Genomic DNA, 23,963 nt, shown 5'->3' with positions numbered 1-23,963 from the left:
TAACCAATGAACTTGCAAGGAAAATATTCCCAGAGAAACCCCACATGGGCACTGGGAAATCTGGCAAACTACAGACCGCGGTGGAGGTCGCACTCGGCTTTGCAAGGCAGCGCCTACATTTTGAGGATTAATAAGATTTTGTGAAATGCTCTAAAGTTATTTTGTCCAAATTACGTTTGTCACCGAATGTTTTTGACGACATTTTAGAAGTCATGGGTTTGTGTATTCAGTCACTGTAGAGCTCATCGAAAGAATCAAAGACTTGTTGATCCAAACCAAGGCTTTTATTAGCAAAAGACAGGAGCTCTTCACAGGTGGCCGACCAGTCTGGAATGATCCGACCTGGTTAGGGACACAACCCTTTAAGGCCCAGACAATAGGCGTGGCTTAGCTCTCAGCCAATCGCTGTAAGCACAGTCTAGATACAGTAACTATATACACTATGTACATTGGTGATAGATCTGTACTATCACAGTCACTTACATGCAACAAGCTGCCTGCAGTATCTGGATAATATTCGGTTCTAATTCATTGCAGATATTTTCCCCTTTTGGCTTGTGAACTTGATAGACGCGTAGAGCACCTCCTCCGTTCCAATGGGCTGCGAAGTGGTCACTTTGAATAATTGCTTCGTGTCCTTCTGGAATATAAGGTAAATGTTTGACACATTAAAATGGGCAGGAAGGTTCATGTCGTGGTCAGCACCATGCTATAAGAGCGCCAACAGTCCGTGTTCGAGTCCAGTGCGGAGTTAAAACAATCAGCCCATTCTCCCTGTGTTTCCATCAGGTGATCCGGACCCTCTCCGTTTTTAAAATCCTGTGGGGTTTGTAAGTTTATTGGAATATTTCTGGACACATGCTTGGCACCTGGAAATGACTAGTACTGTGCAAATTGTCTAACTTTAAATTTAAATGCAAAGAAAGTAGCCTGAAATTAATGGGTTTCACGTATGAACAAAGAGGTGACAATGTTTTAAAATATGGAAATAATTGGGCCATTATATCCCGGACAACAACAGGATTCATTTCTTGTGGTTTTATTTCCACTCATCACACTGCTTAGTTTATTCCTGGGATGCAGGAACCCTTCAGGTTGCTCTGGGTCAATGCCAATAATGCTGTCAACAAAGTGTATTCTCGACAAATGACCGTTTCACATATGTGATTCCTTGCGAGTGTGCCGAACTCCTTCACAGACCAGCATATCCCACGATTCAGGGACGTACTCATACAGACACACATAAAATAGGTAGCCCATGCGCGTTTGAGACTGAACTTGGCTCCTTGATGTTTTAAATCCAGTGTGCTAACACCCCGGTAACCAAACTTTCCTATGCATACATCTTGTAAGCTGAAGAAACAACTGTTTCAATAATCCAATCAGTGCATGAACTCTCTTACTTCCCTTGTAAAATTATGGTGCCACACGAGACGCTATGATGCCGGGCTTTGTGGCATCCACTCCTTATCACCCTCTGAGCCAACGAACAATTATTGAGAAACAAAACCTGATGAAATCCGGGCCAGATGACAACATCAGAGGGGCATCAGGAAATGTTGTGTGATATACTACACAGGAACATGGCTAAATGAGGATGGTCAGGAATGGCACTATACTCCGAAGGTTCCACTGCCCTGACCAGACAGTGGTGTCTGGGAAAACATACAAACAGGGGAGGTGGCATTTGTATCATTATCCATTCACTGTGGTGCACCGGCCCTGATTCCCCGACATGGAACATATAGCAATCAAGTCCCACCCATTCTACCTTCCAAGGGATTCACCACCATCATCCTGGTCACAGTGTACAATCTGCAACAGGCTAATATCAGACCAGGACAATGATTAGCAGCCAGGAGACAGCACAGCCTGACACCTTTCCGGTCATTGTAGTGGTCGCCCAGTAGTCTAACCTGAAGAAAACTCTAACGAGCTGCCACCAACACATCACTTGTGAAATCAGAAGAGCCAAGACACTCGACCATTGTCACACTGCAGTGAAGAAAGCCAAGCAAGCCATACCATGACTGCACTTTGCCAAGTCTGATCACCTGTTCGTATATACACCCGGCAAACAAGCACAGACTGAGGAGCGCAAAACGACTAGTGAAGATAGAGAAGCGGAAGGACTGCAGGATTGCTTTGAATCAGTGGACTGTATTATATTCAAAATCTCATCCTTCCACTTGAATGAATATGCAACATATGTCACCGACTTTATCACGACCTGTGGCCGAGTGTGAGCCCACGCACAAACTGGGAGTTCCCCGGCCAGAAGCTATGTGTGAATCAGAGGATTGGCAATCTGCTGAGTGCCAGATCAAAGACGATTAAGGCTGGGGATCGAGATCTCTACAAGACGTCCAGGTAAGACCTGCAGAAAGCCATCTCTGCGACAAAGTTGCTCTTCTGGAAGAAGCTGGAGACAGAGACAGATACACGGCAACCATAGAAGGGATTGCAGGTCCTTGCAGCCCACAAAGTGAGGACATACAGCATAATGGCTTTGATGCACCATTATGCAATGAGCTGGACACCTTCCATGTCCGTTTTGAAATAAGAGCATAATAGTGGTGGTAGAGGATGTTCTCTGAAAAGGCTGTGGACCCCGTGATTTCTGTCACCGAGTCCAGACTGAAAATATAATTCAAAAGGGTACACCTTCCAAAGGCATTAGGCGCTGATGGTGTATCTGGCAAGCTTCTGAAAATTACATGCTAACATTTCCAATCTCGCATTGCTGCAGTCAGAGATTCCCCACTGCCTCAAAGGGGCATAAATCATCCCGGTGCCCCAAGGAAAGCTTCAACGACTCCCATCCATTAGCAATAATATCTGCTGTGATGAAATACTTTGAACGCTTGGTCATGGCCAGAATTAGCGTGCCAAAGCAAAGGACTTGACCCACATCAATTCACCTACCAGCAGCACAATTGCATGACGGAAGCAGCAATAACAGTGGCTCTGCCTTCAGCCCTGGATCACCTCGGTAAAAAAAATGCAACTCATACACACGGCTGCTCTTTATCCACTTCAGTTCAGCCTTCAGCACCATTATTCTCCCAGTGCTAGGCCAACATGCACCTAATCCTAGGTCTCTGCAACCCTTCTGGAACTGGATCCTTGACTTCCTCATCGGATGACCACAGTCAGCACGAATTGGAAGCATCATATCCTCCGCACTGACTGAACACAGGTTTACCTCAAGGTTGCGAACTTAGCCCACAATTCTACTCACTATACATGCTCAATTCTAAATGCTTTCTGCACATTTGGCGATGACACCATGTTTGATGTAGAATCACAAAAGGGCAATGAGGAAGAGTACAGGAGGGAGATGGACCAGTTCATTGAATGGTATTAACACATTTGCCTCGACATTAGGAAAAAGCAAAAAGATGATTGAGATCTTCAGGGGAAGTCAGAAGAACAAGAACCAGTCCTCATTGAGGAGTCAGTAGTGGAGAGAGTCAAGAGGAAGGCTCGCCGGCAGCTATTCTTGTTGAGATGTTTGAGGAGATTCGATATGTAACCAAAGATGCTCGAAAACTTCTATTGGTATCCTGTGGAGAACATTCTGGCTGGTGCATCACAGTTTGGTATGGATGTGAAATCGCTCAGGACAAGAAATAAAAACTCCAGAGGATTGTTAACTCGGGCCTGCCACAACAGGGGCACCAGTCTTCACTTCATTGGGAACATCTACAGGAGGTAGAGTCTTATGAAAGCAGCCTCTATCCTCAAGGACCTCCACCACCTCTTCACTCTTCTACCTCTGCCAGCAGCTTCCTGCCATACTTTAACTTTTACTGCACGTTTGTTTTATTCATATTTGATAGGTCAGTTTGAACTGTGATGATGCCGCAAAACAACATATTCTGTTATTGATTCTGACTTTCATATGTTTTTTTCTCTCCAGCCCTCAACAACTGATACAGAATAACTATTTGATGGCTATATGGTGAGCCATAATCATTACTTGTCGGAAGTGGGGCAATATTGTTAATTAGGATCTTGGAAACTAAAAACCAAGATCAATATAAATAAGGCAAAATAAAACATGCAGAATACAAAATACAGTTAATTCAATGCAAGTTTTATCTTGAATTTGGGCTTTGGTGCATGTTGGTATGGAAAAACTGAGGTACAGCACATTAACTAATACTCTGTGTGCATAATCGTTCATTGTAAATGCACGGCAACTTGGAGATGGAAGGTCCCTTTCATATGCTCTGTGTTATTGGACAATTTTCAGGTCTGGAACGTGGTGTCAGGCAATCGAACGATATTATCCTCACAATGGATAATGTGTGACAATGGAAGGAATGTTGGTTGTGGGCAGCCTGCCATGCACCCTTGTGTCATAATACCTTCCTGCCTTCATGGCTTTTGACCCACTCACCAAGGTGCACCAATGGAAATCAGGGTACTGCCATTGGCTCTCTACATTTCTCCTTACATTTGCCCTGCCAAAGTGCAACATAAACACTTTATGGGATTAAATACCGTCAGCTATTTCATAACCACATCTTTAACTGATTTATAGCCTTCTGTATTCTTTGATAATGTGCTGCACTGCAAACAACTCAATAATGCATTGTGACTTGAGGAAATTACCTTAATTTTATATATTAAAAGGAACAAGAACCCCAGCCTCGACCATTACCAAGCAACACTAGTCACAGACATCTGCCAGAATTTTCTCTTTAAAAATCACACGGAGAGAATGCTGTCAGCAATTCCAAAATGTTAACTTGGCAGTGCAATGAATTTTGGGCTCAAGTGATGTCACGGGAATTTTGTACGCAAAGTCCTATTCAGACATAGACCGCGGTAATAGGCCACTTTTAGCCCATGATCCTGTGCATCCAAATTACACCTGTTACAAGCCCAGAGGACCCCAAAACCCAAAATCAAGACAAATGGTTACTTAAGCAAAAATTGTTTTTAATTATCTTTAAACATGAAAACAAAATTACACTTTAACTTATCACTATTGACTTAACTAACCTAACTTAACCTCCTTCTAATTCTAAGCGCATCTGTTATGTAATATGTGTGTATGTTCAGAAAAGTTCTTTGATTCACAGTCCAATCTCATTTCTCATTCCTCCAAGTTCACTGGTTGCAGACAATTCTTATACTGTCCACAGAATTTAACATTTATAAAGTTCATCGGGCTTTGGTGCTTGAAAAGTAAATGGTTACTGCTCAGGGAGGTTCTTGTTGGTTTTCAGAGAAAGAATTGTTGTTCCAGGACACCCAGCCACTTCAGTGTCTTGCCAAAGAAACTTGCCCCCTCAGGGATCTCCAAATGATAACCTCTTTCTTTCAGGTCACCATAGAGTTCCTTCTTGTTTCACTTATTCTAAGCTAGTCCTCTCCTCTTGCATGAACCTCAAGGGCTTTGACCAAGTTGAACTAAGAACTCACATCCCATCTTCCAAATGGTATTTTCCACAAGCTTGCCAGCTTGTCCTGTTCCAGTCCCAGCTGCTGCTGCTGACTGTAAAATTGCAGAATTAATCTCTCTCTCTCTCTCTCTCTCTCTCACACACACACACACACGCATGCACGTGCACACACACACACGCATGCACGTGCACACACACACACACACACACACACACACACACACGCGCATGCACGTGCACACACACACACACACACACACACACACACACACACACACACACACACAAAAAAGCCTGTTTGACTGTCTCTGCTTGCAAAACCACCTGAACCTCCTAGAACAGTAAGTTCCACTCCAGGAAGCTTGTGGCTCTGACAAGTTATTTCATCTGTTGCCTTTTTGTAAACAACAATCCATTAGTGAAGTCTCTTGGGCACTCTCCAAAGCTTTTGCAAAGACTATTGCCCCCGACATGTCAACATTAGCAGAGCTCCAGTATTTTAAATAAAATCTGTTTTAAAGTGTTTGTATCTGACCTACACTAAAAAAAACACCCCAATTTTTCTCCCAAAAGCATATCTATAATCTGTCACACAATTAATTAACCTACAACCCATGTTGTGTTTCGAACAGAGGGAGGAAACCGGAGTTCTAGGGGGAAACCCACGCAGACACGGAAGATCCGATATTCACATCCTATTCATCACCCTCACATTTAGAAATGAAAATGTGCTGTTTATTTCAGACATTTTCAAAACAAATGAAATATAATCCTGGTGACTTTACAAAGTAATTCAATTTTAACCTCATCCTTAATTGTTTAAATGTTGAAACATATGCTGTTTTGTACTGTTGAAGTCCCTCCGTAGAAGGAAAGACGTGTACACTTAGATTGAATTGTTCCATCATTGATTAATCATTTACTTGGATATTTTTTAAAAATTTTGCTTCAGAAAATTATGATTGACTGTGTTTCGAGCAAAAATCTATTTTAAGAGGCATCGAATGTGATCCCTTTTATTCTTGGTGTTTCAGGGGCTGGCACCCGTTACCTTTACATTCCCAAAAGTAACTTTGCTTGTATGACTCAAAAGAATATCCCAGTGCCAGCCCAATCGATGCACATTTGTCTGTTAATGGCTTGATGAAAATAAGATACAAAAACTGAATTCTTCGTTCTGCATTGGTCATCACTTACCGCAATGTTGAGTGTGGGCCCAGCAGCTTCTTTGTGTTTCTTCCTGAAAAATATAAGAAAGAATGTTGACTTTATTATCGATGTGTTAACATGTATAGGAACCCCAATGTGTGTGTGTACGAGCGTGTGTGTATGTGTGAGCACGCATGTGTGTGTGTGTGTGTGTGTGTGAGAGAGAGCGTGTGTGATTGTGTGTATATGTGTGTGAGAGCATGTAATGGAGAGGCAGCGTCCACCACTAGGCAGCGCTGCTGCACTTCTATTCGGAGAACACACTACCTGCCAATGAAAGTCAGAAACTCACCCCAAGCCATCAAGGTGACCCTCACGATTGGCCCAGGTGAATCACGTCAGTTCACCCCTGCTAAGCCCCTGCACTTGGCTTTGAGCCATTGGACACGGCCACCAACGCTCCCCATACTACCCGTATGATTGGCCCCCCCAGCTTTGCCCGCAGAACCATAAAAGGACCATGTGCCCCATTGTTCGGTCTCTTTGGACTCCTCGTGGATCGTCAGTATCACCTTTCATACTGGTGTGGGTTGAGTCCCGAGGCTAGGTAGCAAGAGCCGTACCCATACTGACCAAGGGGTGGGGACACGTACGATCGCCTAGAGCATGTGTGTTGTTACTGTAACTGTTAGTTTTCGTGGTTATCCCTCATTGCTCCAAAGTGTATATTTTTTCCCCCTGCGTACTGTATGGGTGTGTTTAAAGGTCTACTTGATAAAGCAACCCCACTGCTTCCTCTTTTATTCCCGAAATAAAAGTTCAGTTTGTACCCTCAACTTCGGTCTGGTTCTTAACCTGTGGGACCCACACGAACCCGAACAACAGTGTGTGTGTGTGTGAGTGTATGTATTTGAGTGTATGTATATGAGTATGTGTGTGTGTATGTATGTGAGTATATGTTTGTGTGTGTGTGTATCTGATTAGGGCTCCTACTGTCATGAGTTTTCACGTGTCACTGGGTGAGCGTGGGTTTCCTTCCGCATGACGCCATTTTATCCCATTTTTAATAATGTTGGAGATTGTACGTTAATTGCTTTATTTGGGGGAGACCGGCTTATTCTGTACTCTATGTCGAAATTAAAATTTAAAAAAATGAAAGCTATCCAACTCTCCTTTCCATCTCCAACACTAAATACTTCTTTTTCTTTATTTGTTCGGACTAATTTTATTCGGCAGAAATACGAAACACATCTATTTTTAAAATTCTCTCCCCCACTTAAATGATTCCAGGATTTTATTTCTTGCTTGAATAAATATCAGAAAGTTCACATAACATCTGCGAGCTCGGAGCCTACAAGTGGTTCCCGAACTACTGCTGTTGGCCAAATTCAACATGAATTAAGCAACAATTTCAAATCTATACGTTTCGAATCTTCGTGCTATGTTTATGATACATGTGCATGCCCGAATATCATTTCAGGATTTGAATTTTATCTGGGCATTACCTTTCCATTGCTAATTATTGGCATTCACGTTGTTAGAGATCAAACGTCGTTGCTGGATGAGACCATAACTCAAACGAGATGATATATTTCTTCTCTAATCCCTTATTCATGTCCAAGCAGGGTAGAGGGCGACCAGTCATTGTGCGCCCCGATCATCCCACATGCAGCATATTTAAGGTACTCCCGTCGGGAAAGGATGCAGGAGTTCTTATCACCGGTGGTGAGAATGCTGAAGGAATTGCTCACACATACAATTCCAGTTTCTAATATCAATAAAACAATTTATTTACTTATGCCCAGGAATACTTGTCGTGCGTATGTATTTTTCGTCTGTATGTGTTATATCGGTTTTGTGTGGGCATATTATTTACTAATGTCTGTCGGGTTGTACTTGTGCAATCAGATCACAAAAATAACATGACTTAAATTAATAAATCCAACACATACCGACATATTTTTAATGTAATCAAGACTGCACTCAGGACAAATCCAAAGCCCAACAGGCCTGTTATGGTGTTGATAACCCCGCACCAGGTTCCTGCAAACCAGAATAAGAGAACACTTGGAACTATGTAATTATATGTCATAGCAACCGATTTTTTTTTTCCCGGATCATATTGAAGGCCAACAGTTTTTCTATTAATATACAGCACATGCCATGACATTAAAAAGTACAGAATCAATTTCCTCCCTTCAGTGGATATCTAAAAAAAATCTTTTTTTTTGTAAATATACTTGCTTTATTTGGACCTCAATCTATTGCAAATAACATCAGTGAAACACTTCTATGACAAACGGCCCTCTGCACTAAAAGGTAACAGAAATGAGGAGAAATACCCTGTTCGGCTCATCGAAGCAGACGCACCATTTAATCATGAGCTGGTCCCTGTTCCCATTCAGCCCCTCCTCCCAGTAACCTTCGATGTCCTGGCTAATCAAGAATTTATCAAGGTCTGCCTTAAAACAAACAATGAAGTGGCCTCCAGAACGGCCCAATGCAACAAAGTTCCTAGATTTACTACATTTTGGCTCAAGTCATTCCTCCACATCTCTGTTCTGAGCGGCCTCCCTTCAATCTTAAGAAGAGCCATCTTGCACTCGACAATGGGAAACAAGTCCATACCTTTCCAAATTCGATGCATTTCAGAGAAATCTTCCTCTTTGTCCTAAATTCTAACGAGCACAGGCTGAGCCGTCAGACTCTCCTCAGATGATAACCCTTCCGTTGCCGAATCATACTTGTGAACCTCCCGTGAATCATCTCCAACGTCAGAGAATCCTTTTTTTGAGTGAGGAGTCCTACATTACTTTTCTGCATTGAGGTCCTTACCGATGCCTTGAAACGCTTCAATATCACGTCTCTGCATTCGCCTTGATAACCACCTTCTCAACTTACAAGCTTCCCTTAAGGCTATCCTGCATGAGTTCTCCCAGTCCCTTTCCATCTGGGTATTTTGAATCTTCTAAAACAAGTTTCCCCATTTAATGTCTCTACCGAAGCGCAAGGCCCATTACGTTCTTGACATTGTGTTTCATTGACCCATTACGTTCTTGACATCCTACTGCTGTCTCCGTTTCCTCAACAGTACCTGAACCTTCGCTTACTTTCGGATCTTCTGCAAATTTCGCCACAAAGCCATCCATTCCCTAAACTCATCATTAAGATACATCTTTGAAACACAGAACAGGCCACGATTACGAATCAACTTTGCCAAGATCGTGACCAAGAGAAACAAATTAAATCGGCTGGCTCTCGCTGAATGTGCAAAGACATTGGGGGACGTCTGCGCAGAGAGTTTGCGCCACCTGAGAGCAGCGGATAGAGCTGCTACCAGAAAGTGAAAGACACTCACATCCAAACTGAATGCAGGAGTGGCAGCTTCTCCCTTCGCAGTTTGAGATGTCTACCACATTCCTCCAGACCTGGTTTAATTGGCCAATAGAACTGTTCAATCTGCGAATTATTGCATTTTCTGGCCTAAGCGACAAGAATTTCGGCAGAGTAAAGTTAGATTGCTAGAGAATGACAGTAGAATCAGTGTCTGACAGTGCGTGCAAATATTCAGGACACAAGGCCACGTTTCTGGATCTTCCAGCTCTCTGACGTTCTGAGACGCGTGGTTTGCCACTTCTCCACTTTGCCTCCTCTGAGCATGAACATGAAGTTATAAACCTGGACTTTTGAACCTCCGCGGTGACCAACCCCGTGTGCTGAAGGGGTTCCTTCCCGAATAGTCATTTGTTATCGAATATTAGGGAGACAACGCCACAAATAGAAATGGCTTATTTCCACCTGATTCAGAAAGATGGATGATATTATCTTTCTCCATTATTTGAATAATGGTATTGTAACGTATTATTTCAAACAACACCATTATTTAAATAATGGAGACAATTGCACGCCAGATCTATAATCATTGGTAATTGTTGCCCGGGACAGAGTTTAACGATTATCCAACGGTGGTTGACCCGGCCCTTATTTACTATGCCACCTGGTAAGACAAGATGACAGTGAAAAGTACGTTTGAATCCACCAGGATATTGGCATAAATCTATTGATATCCAATGCGTAAAGGTATCTAGATGGGATAGATACTACATATCAATACAGTCTAAATGTGAGGTCGGAGATTTATGAGAACGATGAGCGTGGTTAGAGGAGAACTGGAAAACAGAACACAGCTGTGCAGGAAAAGACCATTCAGCTGTTGATATTGGCGCCAAACTTGAGGCTAGATTAAGTGAAATCCCTTTTCCCTGAACATGAAGGGAGGAAATTCTCTTCATTTAGAAGCGACTTGATACTACCATCATGTTCAAACCAACCACTACACCTGTCACCCGTTCTAGCATATTCTACTCATTGTCAAACCCCTTTAACGTCTCGAATAAATAACCCAAACGAGCACACCGTTTCCTTATTGTTAATTCCCTCTGATCCTGGCAGTATACTACTATATTTCGTTTGTACCCTGTACCACATTTCCGACTATTTCCACATTGGTACAAGGAGAATTGCATACAACACTCCAAGTGAGGCAGAATCAAATATTCAGGAATCTTAGTAAAGTACTCAATGACGTTCTGTTGACTTCAAAACACCGATTTTACTGTGCACCTCGGAAGTTATGGTTCATGCAATTCGCGGCACACTTTGCTATTATATTTGGGCTCCATTAGGATATCACAACAGGATTTTCTGACCAACGCGGCGATTACATTTAGGAAAACGCTGTATGACAAGATCAGCATATTTGTGGACTTCATCGTCGCTTTGGACAAGGGAAAAGCCCAATTTGTGCTCTGCCCGGCAGGGCGAGCCAAGACGAAACATGGACTTTATTCCCTTCCGCATGGCACTAATTTCTTTTGGGAATGCTTCCGAAAATCAGTTATTCCAAGCAAACGGACAACCTGCCAGGTTATTTAAAAGGCTGATTCTTACCCTCTGTGTGAAGCTTGTATTCACTGACATGGTAGCCGTGCTTGTTTCGTGCAGCACATGTGATTGTGTTCCCCATTCCATTAGTACCCTTGATATTCACCGAGCTCTGTATCATGTGATCATTCCCTTTCCATCCGCTGACTTCTATTTCCGACACGATGTCGGCATGAGTTCCCCATGAAATGTTTGCCGGAGGTTTAGCTGTGATGTTGCAAATACAATTTGTCAAGTTCGATGTGCTGGAGCAAGACATTTCTGTTCTGGGTTCAACTACAAATTGAAAGATAAGAAAGTAGCTTGTTTCATGTGTAAATGAAATATGCAGAACTAGCTCTAAATATTGATTTTTTAAATTATTTCATAGAATACTTCTTATTATTCTTCATGATTAAACACAACACGGTAGAACGCAGTTCCAACACCAGCAAACGAGAAAGGGGTTCGTGTTCTGCTCTCTCTGTGAGGATTTTCTACATTTTTCCCGTGTTTGCCTACGTTTCCTTCCACGGTTCTAAAATGTACCGGAGGTTTTAGGACATTTGGGTGTATTTGAGCGGCACAGGCTCGTGCGCCCAAAGGGCCCGTTACCATGCTGTAATTAACAAATAATAAATTAAATGTATCATGAGTTCATTACCTGATGCGGTCAGTAATTAGCCGAATCTGCAACTCGTTACGTGGCAGTAGCAAGTTTGCACTGAACATTACTGAAAACTCCAGTGGATAAAGTGTTCTAAGAACCAGCATTATCATTTCATACAAAATTATCACTATTTTTTTTTTCAAATTTGATGGGTCCGCATTGTATTCGAAATTTCTGGCCGTCCACCCGAATGCATTTAACATAGAATACAAGCTGGAAATATCAAACTAATAAAACAGGGAAATGTTGGATAGGTCTTAGAAGTTCCCCGAGGTGAAAAATCGACACTTGTCCATACATTAACAGTACGAGGCTTGCTAACCATTTTCATGTTTCACGTTCAATGATACAAAATATGCCTATCATTTTACAATATTATGGGACATTTATAACCATCTACCTATTACAGAACGGAAACAAGCCATCATGTCCCTTCTAGTCCGTGCCGAAAGATTTGTACTCTCCTAGTTCCACTGACCTGCATTATTCCCAAAACCTTCCATTCCTTTTACATCCTTATACCTATCCAAATGTTTCTTACAAGATAATATTGTCCCTGCCTCCACCACCTTCACCGGAAGCTCGTTCCACACAGACACCTCTCTCTGAGTACAGAAGCTTCCTCTTGTGTTGCACCAAAACTTTTGCCTCCTAACTCTCAGCTCTTTTCCTCTTGTTTGAATCTCCCCTCTCCTCAATGGAAAAAGTCTATTCATAACTACTCTATATACCCACCTCAAAATTTTAAAGACCTCTATCAAATCCCCCCTCAGCCTTCTACATTCCAAGAAATAAGGACTTAACTTGTTTAGCCTTTCTCTATATCTTAGGTGCTGAAACCCAGGTATCATTCTGGTGAATCTTCTCTAGTTTTTACACATCCTTCCTATAATTTGGTGATTATTAATGAACACAATATTCCAAATGTGGCCTCAAATTGCCCTTGTACAATTTTAACATTACCTTCCAACCCTTATACTCTGTGCTCTGATTTATAAAGGTCAGCATTCCAAAGTCATCTTCATTACCTTACCCACATGAAATTTCACTACCATTATTCATAGATGTTTCTGTTCACTTGCACTGTTTAGCCCCCTACCATTCACAAAGCAAATCCTATTTTGATGAGTCCTACCATAATGTAGCACCTCACACTTGTCAGCATTAAATTCCATTTGACAACTTTAATCCCACTCTTCTAACTGCCCAAATCTCTGCAAGATTTGAAAACCTCCCGCAGTATCCACAACACCATTTATCTTAATGTCATCTGCACACTTAAAATCCGATTTACCACCCCATCATCTAGATCATTAATGTGTATTACAAACAACAATGGACCTAGTACAGATTCTTGAAGCACACCATTAGCCATCAGCATCCAACTCAACAAACAGTTCTCCACCACCTCTTTCTGGCATCTCCCATTCAGCCACTGTTGAATCCATTTTACTAGTTTCATATTTACACCACATGATTGAACCTTCCTAACTAACCTTTCATGTGAGAGCTTGTCAAAGGCCTTACTGAAGTCCACATAGACAACATCCACCGCCTTACCAGTCAATTTTCATGGTATCCTCTTCAGAAAATTCAATAAGATTTGTCCAACGAACTTCCACGCACAAATCCATGTTGACTGTTCCTAATCATACCATGTCTAGCCATATAATTATACATACCATCTTTAAGAACATTTTCCATTAGTTTATCTACCTCTGACGTCAAACTTACAAGCTGATAGGATTAATCTTTGAAAACCTTTTTATACAACAGAATAACATGCACAATCCGCCAATTCTTCAGCACCATCCCCGTCGCTAATGACATCTTAAATATTTCTGTCGGAGCCCCTGCTGTTTCTACACTAACTTCCCTCAAGGTCGTAGGGCATATCCTGTCGGAATCCATAGACGTGTCCACCTTTATAGCTTTAAAGCTTTTGAACCTCTTCCTCTTCAATAATCAGTTTGCTACTTTCTTTCCATCTTTCTCCTTCGTAAATACTTAATAAAAGAAATGGTTCAAAATCTCCCCCATGTCTTTTGGTTCCACACATAGTTGACCACTCTGATTATCTAAGGGACCAATTTTATCCCTCACTATAGTCTTTCTGTTAACATAACTATAGAAACCCTTTGGATTTACTTTCATCTTATTTGCCAAAATATTTGATTTTAGCTTTTCTAATATCTTTCTTCAGATGGGATTGATGATGGAAAACACCTCTTAAGAGTGGAACCCCCTTCAAGAATGCATCATGGGATGACAGGAAGACACCGGAAGGAATATTCTGGTGCTGGTCATCAAACCACCCATTGCTACACATTAACGCTGCCCGAACTCATTTTATTTACCCCACATCCCCATCCTTTGCCATTAGATTCTACCACAGTCTCTATTCCGGTGGATCACACGAGTCCTTCCGCCCACAATTTTGTGCCGACCTATGTAAACGCATTCCAGCATCTGTGTAACACTTCCAACCTCACAGCTCATTCTCCGAGTGCTTATCTAATTCTTTCAGATGTCCACCTTGCACCAACTTCTTTCAACATCCGTGGTAATGCATTGCTGTCGCCCAGCACACACTGTAAGCATTAAAGCGGACATATACCCTACAATTTCCTCCACTCCTCTTTAATAGATTTCCTCTGATTTTGGGTCTTGTCATAATACAGCTGGCGGTTCACCCTATTTCATCCTCTCAAATATTGTTCACTTCCATTAATTTGATTCTCATCGTCGATCGCTCTATAGATAAATGTTTCGGCTCAATCAATTATTTTTCCTATGAAACATTCTTCAATCCAGGCAGAATCCCCATAGATCTCTTATGAACACTTTCTTAAGATTTCCCTCCGCCAACAATCACTAGACGCTACATCCAGCGTCCTTCCTTGACCGGTTTACTTTGTCATTTTGTTGGGCTCGGAAAACACTGTCTGATCCTCACCGATCTAAGCTGAAAATCCTGAATAAGACTTGCCATCTAAAAACACATGATCGCCTTCTATGAAAGGTCTCTTGACTAGTTTTCCCACCACTGATGTCAGCCTCCTCACTGGTCTCCAATTCCTAGAGCTATTCTGGAGAAAGGTAACTCTTGTCATCCCCATGTGGCTCGGAATCTGCCCCAGCAATCGTTTATTTGGCTTCCCGTGGAAGTGTTATAACTCGTCCGATCCAATTCCAGCACTCCCTCTATCTTGAATTCGGCGCGATCCATCCCGTTGCCTATTCTACGTTGATCTTATACTTTCCAAGATCCCTATACCGGGTTAAAACTGAAGCGAGGTATTTATAAACAACGACTCAACCTGTTATGCTTCCTTTTCCACTCTGTTCCTCAGTGGTCTCATTCATCGGGGATATCAAACGGTCAGAGTATTTTAATCTTGCCTTCGAGTGATTGCACGCTTCCAATTCAAGTTATCCTCGACTGTTTATACGATATTTACTGGATGACATAATCCTCACGACCCCTTCTGTACCTCGTGCACCCTATTTTCTTACATGTTACACCACTCTTATAAAACATCCCAACATTTTATAATGCCAAAGGTTCCTGTCTCAATAGGAAGAATCTATTCAAATCCCTGTCCGAGTGGTATCCAAACATGATACACATTGCCGTCGTTAAAAACGAAAAACAGCGCAATACTTGGATTGAGGTAGATGGAATCTGCACTGTTCGCCTATCCACTCTGCCTACATTGCTCCGCCTATGCGTCCAACCTGTTAATAGTTTGTATGAACCATCTAACTGATCTTTCTCTCAACCTTTGAACCAGATTATTGATGTTTCTTGCCATTTAATTTCCAACGATTGACATTCGTCCTATATTGGGTGACAAGAAGTGCATTTATTGCGTCAAATGTGGCCTCCTAACGCTATATAGAGCTGTATTATGTTATCTCAATTTAGTAATCAATACCCTGACGAGCAAATAAAAATTGACAAAATGCCCATTTCACCATATTCCAAGATAATTTACTCTTTAACTGAACAATGTATTCTATCCAAGATCGTTCTCTTCTGCCACCCTCTGCAGCGCTTTAACATGTATTAGTCGTGGCCTGACTTGACTAAATGAAGTCGGGCATCTGGCGCCGGCCACACCGTTCACTTAGTAGCAAACATCAGATCACTGGAGCATCCGGTCAAATTCGGAAATCAGATGACAGTACATCGTGGTCTAATGAGAATGTCATGAACACTTACACTCTACAGAAACACGGGTGGCGGTTTTAACCATGCCCACTTTGTTTTCAGCGAGACACCAATATTCCCCTTCATCAGCCGAGGAAGCGCTGGAAATGATCTTCTTTACTTCGCTTTTGGACGATATACTAACGTTCTTTCCATTTTTCAACCATCTTAAGCGGACCGGAGGTCTACCCCAGCTCCTGCAGTAGAGGAGAAATGAACTCCCTTCCATGACTGTTATCGACGAATTTACGGTCGGTTTTCGTGGTCGTTCTAAAACAAACAAAATGAATAGAAATAAATAAACCAAGGAGTATTTCACTGATGAAGGGTAGGATCAACATTTCGAATAGAACCCGTCATGACTTGGGGAGCTTATCTCAAATGTCATATTAACTCTAAATTTCAGCATCTCGTGTCTCCGTAATCCCTTTGCGGTCCCTCAGTTCATGTTTCACCAAAAAAAAACATTTTAAATTGGGAAAATACATAGCACACGGAACAGCGCATCGGCGAAATGGAGCTCGATGGGGTGAACGGCTGAATAAGTTGTCCGGTAACACAAACGTGGATACTAAGCAGTACGTTTGCAATAGCGGTTGGCGCAATGCATTTCCAGCGCCAGCGAACGGGCCTGGACGGTGCCGAATCGCACGCTGTCTGTGAGGACATTCTTCCCATGTCTGCGTGAGGATTCTCTGGGGATTCCGATTTCCTCAAAACGTGCTGTTGGGCAGCACGATCCCGTGGGCCGAAATGGCCTGTTATCGTGCTCAATGTCTACATTTTTTTAAATGTATACATTTCTTCAAATACGTTCTAGGTGACCAGGAAGAAAGAGATGATATCTGAAAGCTGGAGAAAGGGACTGGAAGTCAAATCATCTTTATTTATCGTTTATACCATTACGAACACTAATAACGAAATAACTTTTCTCCAGGACCACGGGAGTATATTTGCATAAATGGGAGTTAGAATAGAAGTTAAATATTACAATAAGTCGCAGTCCATCGTACCCTAACCACAAATTTTCTGGGAATTCTGGAGTCTGATTGTTTTAGGGAAAATACTGTTGCCCAATCTGGACGTAAGATCTGGAGAGGCAGTGATTGGGAAGAATGGAAGGCTTTTGAACTGAATGGGCATATTTCCTCAGTATTCAACCGGGAAGACGCAAAAACTATGCCGCATATTCGAGAGGTTCGGGGGGGAAGAAGTGATTACTAAGGAGAATGTGCTTGTGAAAGAAGAACAAGTCACCTAGACCCGATGAAAGAAGCCCCATGGTCCTTAAATATATGGAGAAAGAGATTCTTAAAGCATTATAGGTTTACGATACTCTGGAATTATTCCAGTGGATTAAAACATTGCAAAGGTCCTTCCAATCTTTCAGAGATGAGGGCGGCAAAGACAGGGAGTTCTCAGCCGGATAACTTCACTTCAGTATCGAGACTGACGATCCAATATGAAGGATGGAGATTCCGATCTTGAGAACACGATTAAATAGGCAGAAATTAGCATGGTTTCATCCTGAAGAGATGCTGCTTGATAATCTATTGAAATATTTTGAGAAAGACATAAGCAGAACAGAAATGGAGAACAAATGGATGCTGTTTAGTTTTCACAAGAGGTTTGACAAGGTAACGCTCACGATGTTGCAAAATTATTGAGGAAAGCCTCGTATTCCGGAGAAGGTACAAGGGTATTTTGGAAACGATTGGGGTCGGTTTTGGATCTGACATTTTCAGGTTGCATATAAATGATTTAGATGATGGGATAGATGGCCTTCTGGCTAGATTTGCGAATGATATGAAAATAGGTAATGGGCGGTTAGTATTGATAAATAAAGTAGACTGCAGAGGGGCAGAAAATTTTAGAGAGCGTGCAATGAAATGGCAGTCGAATATATCGGAGGAAAATATACTGTATATTAGAAGGAAAAAGTCGTATGTTTTTTTTTTAATGAGGAGAACATTCTAAAAGCAGAGGTAGAACAGAAGATTAAAGTCTTGATCCAGAATCCCTGTGCGGTAATTTGGAGGCAGATAAATGCACACACTTCGTGGGGGGGGGGGGGGGAGGGGGGGCAGAATTTAAAAGCAAATATGTAATTCTGAGGCTCTGGAACGCTATTATCCCATTACACGAGAGGTATTCAGAGCATTTTGGATATCCATCTCTGGAAACACAACTCTCCCCGGACGATTATTATATATCCTCAGTGAGGGCATTTCATTGGAAAATATTTTGTATGTCTATATCAAGCTTGCGTCTGCTAAAGTGATGAACAGAAGTCGGATCTTCCTTCTGTTTCTCCAAACAAATCTAAATTTGTCCAGTTTCCCACATCCCACAACTAAGCATCCACTTAGAAGAGGTTTGCGGATGAACTTCTTTAGCCAGAGGGTATAAAAATCTGTGGAATCTGTTGCCACCGGTGGTTTTGGAGGCCACATGGTTTGGTGTAGTCTGGTAGAAAATAACAGATTATTTATTGGCTATGACATCAAAGGTTATGGGGAGAAGACTGTGCAGTAGGCCAGAGTGGGAAACAAAAATGTCAGATCATGGTTAAGTGGCGGGAAAACTCTATGAGGTAAATAGCCTATTTCTGCTCCTATTGATTATTGTCCTGTGGTCTTGGGAAGATGAGGAAAAGTTTATATTATGAGATAGGCCATGATTGTACTCAATGACTATTGGCTTTATCCAATTTATATTATCTCTTTTTCCCAACATATTTTTGTTTTGAAAGATAAATAAGATTGCGTGTGTCCAATTATACCTGCATTTCAATTTATGACATGACATTTAGTCAATGAGAATTGTTAAAGACCATTCTTTTCCATGAATCTAGTGTTACGGGCTCAGAGGACCCCAAAACCCAGCAGAAATAGAAATTCACCAAGACAAATGGTTATTTAAACAAAACTTGGATTTAATTTTCTTTAAACATAAAAAAATCAAACTTTAACTTATTACTATTAACGTCACTTAACCTAACTTGATCCCCTTCTAATTCTAAGCGCACATGTGTATAAGTTCAGAAAAGTTCTTTGATTCACAGTCCAATCTCTCTTCTCATTCCTCTAAGTTTACCGGTATCAGGCAATTCTTATACTGTGCACTGATTTCAACATTTATGAATTTTTACCAATCTTTGGTGCTTGAAGAGTAAATGGTTACAGCTCAGGAAGTCTCTTTTTGGTTTTCAGAGAGACATTTGTTGTTCATTAGACACGATATGCTTGTCTTTCTTTGTGACCTACTCAATTTATCTCCTTTAAAACATATCTATATATAATATAAAATATTATATTATCTGTCACATTGTTCAGGCCAAATGCACTACTGCCCTAAATACTCTTTTTGAGAAGCGTAAGAGGAAACGGAATAAATGGACAATCTCCTTTTCGAGAGCACCGTATTCGAACCCCATGGCTGGCTCTTTAGTTGCTTTGCACTGACCACTGCGCTTCAGCACCACCTATGGGAATAATGATAATTAGTTCCGGATGGACTGGTCTGGCATGAAACAATTGTACTCGTCTACTCTCGAGGGTATTTGCATTGTGAGTTAGTAGTTTTCATATGGTCAGTGAGAATCCCATTATATCACTTTTTTCCCCCCTGATTCTAGATATTTCAGTAGAGAATCCATAAAAGACCACACTTGTCGCTCTGTTGATTCTGCTTTGTTTTGTTTATTTGAAGGTATACTTACGGTTAATTTCCAAAGTGATATTTCCAGATGAATAGTTTATTCCCCTCCGTTGAAGTGCGCATCCAACAATTTCATCGTGATGAACAGGTGACGGAATGAATTCGAGCACAGATGAAACAGAAACAGTATTGGGATCTATAGTAACAACGTCGACTTTATCTTTACCGTCCGGTAAAATAGCAATGATGTCTGAATGTCTCCATGTTAATCGCAGCTTGTCTCCTGGGCAGCTGTGCGTTACTGTACATTTCAGATTCGCCCTTTCCCCAGCGACCAGATTCGTATGACCAGTAATCCAGGGTTTGCCTTTAACAAAACAAAACATTCAGTATAATATGAAACGTAACATATTAATGATGTCATCTAACTGTTTCAGCACATCTTTTTCTTAAATTTCCAACTGCTTCCTACATTTGTCATTGTTTGCAGACTTTTCCCCCCGCCCCCAAACATTTGGAGGTGTGGAATGGAGCGAATGCCCAGACGATTAATCAGGATGTAGTCATTCGAGGACTTCAGATGTGGTGAAATTTGGATTTATCTAGTTGGAAGGAGTATAAGAACTTACTGCTTAGAAGTAGGGAAGACTGCAAATGTATACGGCTACCGTGGTAGGATTACTGAGAAGAAAATGTGCACAGGATAATTTTGTGCGAAGATTTTTTTGGAGGGATTTCCTGAGAATCTATCCTGCACTAAGTGTGGGTTAAAACTAAAAATTGTTGTCCGAGAAGGTGATGGAATCAAACAAATTCACCATATTCCGAGTAAGTTTGGAATTGCACCAACAAAATAAGAGATCAGCATGGATGGGTCCAAATGTCAGCACAGACAAGAAGGACATAAAGTCCTTACAACGTCATGACAACATGAACAAAAGAATTTTGTGCATGGAATCCATCCTGGATATCAAAACAATCCTGTAAATGCAACCCCTAGTTAATGCAGTCATCCATTCCCTCTCCCGTCTCTCCAGGCACATGATTTGGGCAATTAGCAATACGCAATTCAAGGGGAGAAATTATCCTCTTTAGGAAGGAGGAGGGGGGCATGGCAAGATGGCATAGAGGACAGATGTGTGATCCCACCCTTCCTCAGCTAGTTTTTTAAGTACCCATTTTAAAAGTTTATAACAGTGATTAAAAATTGTATTTTTATTTTTTGGAACATCAGTGGCTACTAATGTTAAAAAAAAACCTGAAAACTCAATTGTAGAAGAAATTACCTTTTAAAAGTGCTGAAGCCTATCTGCTTAACTGAAGCCACATAGTCGACCGGGAATTCCCAAGGTACAGAGCACCCCTGCCCGGCTGAGTATGACGCCAGCGCCGATCCTGCCTTCACAAGATGGTGCCAGTTCAACAATGAGCTCAGTTGGTGCCAAGCTCTCTCAGCCGAGAGAGGAGCCTGTGAGCTTGCGCTGCCATCAGGTGGGCCGGGGATGCACAGAGTGGGGTCGGAAGCCGCACCTGTGCAGTCCCTGGCCTTACCGAGTTGTTGGATTGGGTGTGGGCTGTGGGGGGGCCCGAGCGGCAGCATCCCAACATGGTCAGGGTGCTGTCATCGGGTGTTAAGACCTGCAGCTGCACCGTAAAGGGACCAATGACATTTGAAGAGGAAGAAGACTTACTTCTACTGGGCAGTACGCAGGAGCAACTGGAAGTGGAGACTAGAGAAGGTAGGCCTCAAAAAGAGGCACTGGAATCTAGAAAAGAGTCGATGTGTGCTGTTTTGGAAGGGATTGCTTATCAAATGGATAATATGTTTAAACAAATAACTCAAGGATTTTTGGAAGTGACAACTAAAATGAATACTATGTCTGAAGATATGACTGCAGTTAAGAGTGATGTTAATAAATGTATCAAATCAGTGTGTACAGTGCAAGAATTTTAAAAAAAAATCGAAACAGCTTTTTTTGAATGTAAAAATCAAGTTGAATGTAACAGGGAAAAAATGGAGAAAGTGGCAGATTCTTTTGTGGATTGGGGAATTCAGAAGAAGGAATTATTGAAAAAAATTGATTCACTGGAAAATCAAAGTTGAAGAAATAATATGAAGATCGTGGGTCTTCCAAAAGATATTGAATGTTCTGATGCAATAAAAAATTTTAAGAAATTTATTCCTGAGATGTTGGGCAAGGAGTTTTTTTTTGGAAGGCCTAGAGTTGGACCGGGCACATAGAGTTTTGCAGAGGAAACCGCTTCTGGGACAACCACCATGGGTGGCCTTAATCCGTTGTCTGAAATATCAGGACAGAGAAATGATACTATGGTTGGGGATGCAGAAGGTACGACAAAGTCAATCTCCAATGATGACTCAAAATAACAGAGTATTTTTTACACAGATCTGAGTCGGGAGATTATTAGGCGATGTCGGGAATTCAATTCGGCTAAAGAGGTGTTGTGGTGGAAGGGTTACACATTTGCCTTTCGTTACCCTGCAGTGTTAAAAGTCTTTTATGGTAACTTTCAATCTCATTTTTTTGAAAATGACCATGATGCACTAATTTTTGCTAATTCACTACCAGAGTTGTGAGGAAATGGTTGATTTTCGCTGTCGTTGCCAAAAAAGAAGACAAATGGAAATGGGAATGGGAAGAATGGGAGAAATGGGAAGAATGGAAAGAAAGAAGTGTTAACTCAAAGTCTTATTGACATTGAAGACCTGGAACAATAATTGGGATTGGAGTCGATGGGTTGAATGTATTTGTTATATTTGATTATGTTGATGTGAATAATGTATTTCTGGCTTGGGGGGGGTGGTGGATGGCATTGAAATCTTTGATAGTCATCTGCCACTAGTCGGGTTTACCACACCCAGTTTTTTGTGGGCGTTACTACCTTTGGGTAGTTTTTTGGGGAGTTAATAAAAAATTTTGTTTTGAAATTTTTTAATATTTAAGGGAGGGATAGCGATTTTAAGAAATTATAAGGGAAGTGATTTGTAGTGAGTGATTATATTGTTAATTTGTAGGGATGTCTAATCTGAAATTTGCAACTTTTAATGTTCAGGGGTTAAATAACCTGATTAAGTGAAAACGAGTTTTGGCTTATATTAAGAAAATGAAAATTGATATTGCTTTTTTCAAGAAACACATTTGACTGAAAAAAAACCATCTCAAATTGAAGAGAGATTGGGTTGGTAATGAGTTCTTTTTTTCTTCATTTAATTCCAAGGCAAGAGGTGTAGCGATTTTAATTCATAAGAATTTGCCCTTTAAATTACAATCTATGGAAGGAAATGGTGGGAGGGTTTTAAGGGTGAATAATAAAATTTTTATTGAATCTTGGAGTTAATGTCTATGCACCTAACATAGATGACTAGTGTTTGATTTCTGATGCTTTTTTGTTGTTAAATCAGGCTAATGAAAATATTTTAATTGGGGGAGATTTCAATTGTGTTCTAGATCCTTTATTAGATAGATCTCCAAAAGGTATAAAGAAATCAAAGATGGCAATACAAATTGGGGCCTTGATGAAAGACTTAAATTTGGTAGATATTTGGAGAAGGGTCAATCCTACGGAGAAGGATTTTTCCTTTTATTCGTCTCGACATGATTCATTTTCCAGAATATATATATTTTTTAGTATCGGCACATTTCCAAGGAAGAGTATTACAGGTGGAATATAAAAGCAGGGTTATTGGACCATTCTTTATTATTTTTTTTTGAGTAAGTTCAGAAATGGTACATTCATCTTATAGATGGAGATTTAACACAATGTTGTTGAAAGAAAAAGAGTTTGTTACCTTTATTAAAGAACAGATCACTTTGTTCTTGACTGAGAATGATAATTCTGTAGATAGTCGTTTTGGGATGCACTAAAAGCTTATTGAAGAGGGCAGATTATTAGTTATAATACTAAAGTTAAG

General features: G+C 41.1%; 1 protein-coding gene across 6 annotated transcripts in view; it reads right to left on the bottom strand.

Annotated features, from left to right (window-relative positions):
* Nucleotides 1-285: 285 nt before the first annotated feature.
* Nucleotides 286-23,963, bottom strand: part of LOC138744995 (sialic acid-binding Ig-like lectin 13) — a 29,758-nt gene continuing 6,080 nt past the window's right edge. For 3 of the 6 annotated variants that reach the window (XM_069902000.1, XM_069901987.1, XM_069901997.1), the window contains exons 4-9: nucleotides 20,094-20,399; nucleotides 16,385-16,642; nucleotides 11,517-11,786; nucleotides 8,519-8,609; nucleotides 6,615-6,657; nucleotides 286-640 (exon numbers count right to left, since the gene is read on the bottom strand). In XM_069902000.1, the coding sequence (XP_069758101.1) occupies nucleotides 524-640; nucleotides 6,615-6,657; nucleotides 8,519-8,609; nucleotides 11,517-11,786; nucleotides 16,385-16,642; nucleotides 20,094-20,399 (1,085 nt within the window). In that variant the 3' untranslated portion in view covers nucleotides 286-523. Of the gene's footprint in view, nucleotides 641-6,614; nucleotides 6,658-8,071; nucleotides 8,335-8,518; nucleotides 8,610-9,953; nucleotides 10,050-11,516; nucleotides 11,787-16,384; nucleotides 16,643-20,093; nucleotides 20,400-23,963 lie in introns of those variants that run through there. The other 3 variants (XR_011345914.1, XM_069902009.1, XM_069902022.1) reach the window with 3 other exon arrangements.

The sequence above is a fragment of the Narcine bancroftii genome, chromosome 1, assembly GCF_036971445.1.
Source record: "Narcine bancroftii isolate sNarBan1 chromosome 1, sNarBan1.hap1, whole genome shotgun sequence".
Taxonomy (NCBI): domain Eukaryota; kingdom Metazoa; phylum Chordata; class Chondrichthyes; order Torpediniformes; family Narcinidae; genus Narcine; species Narcine bancroftii.
The sequence above is the reverse complement of the archived record's forward strand: the minus strand, read 5'-3'. Positions and strand labels throughout refer to the sequence as shown.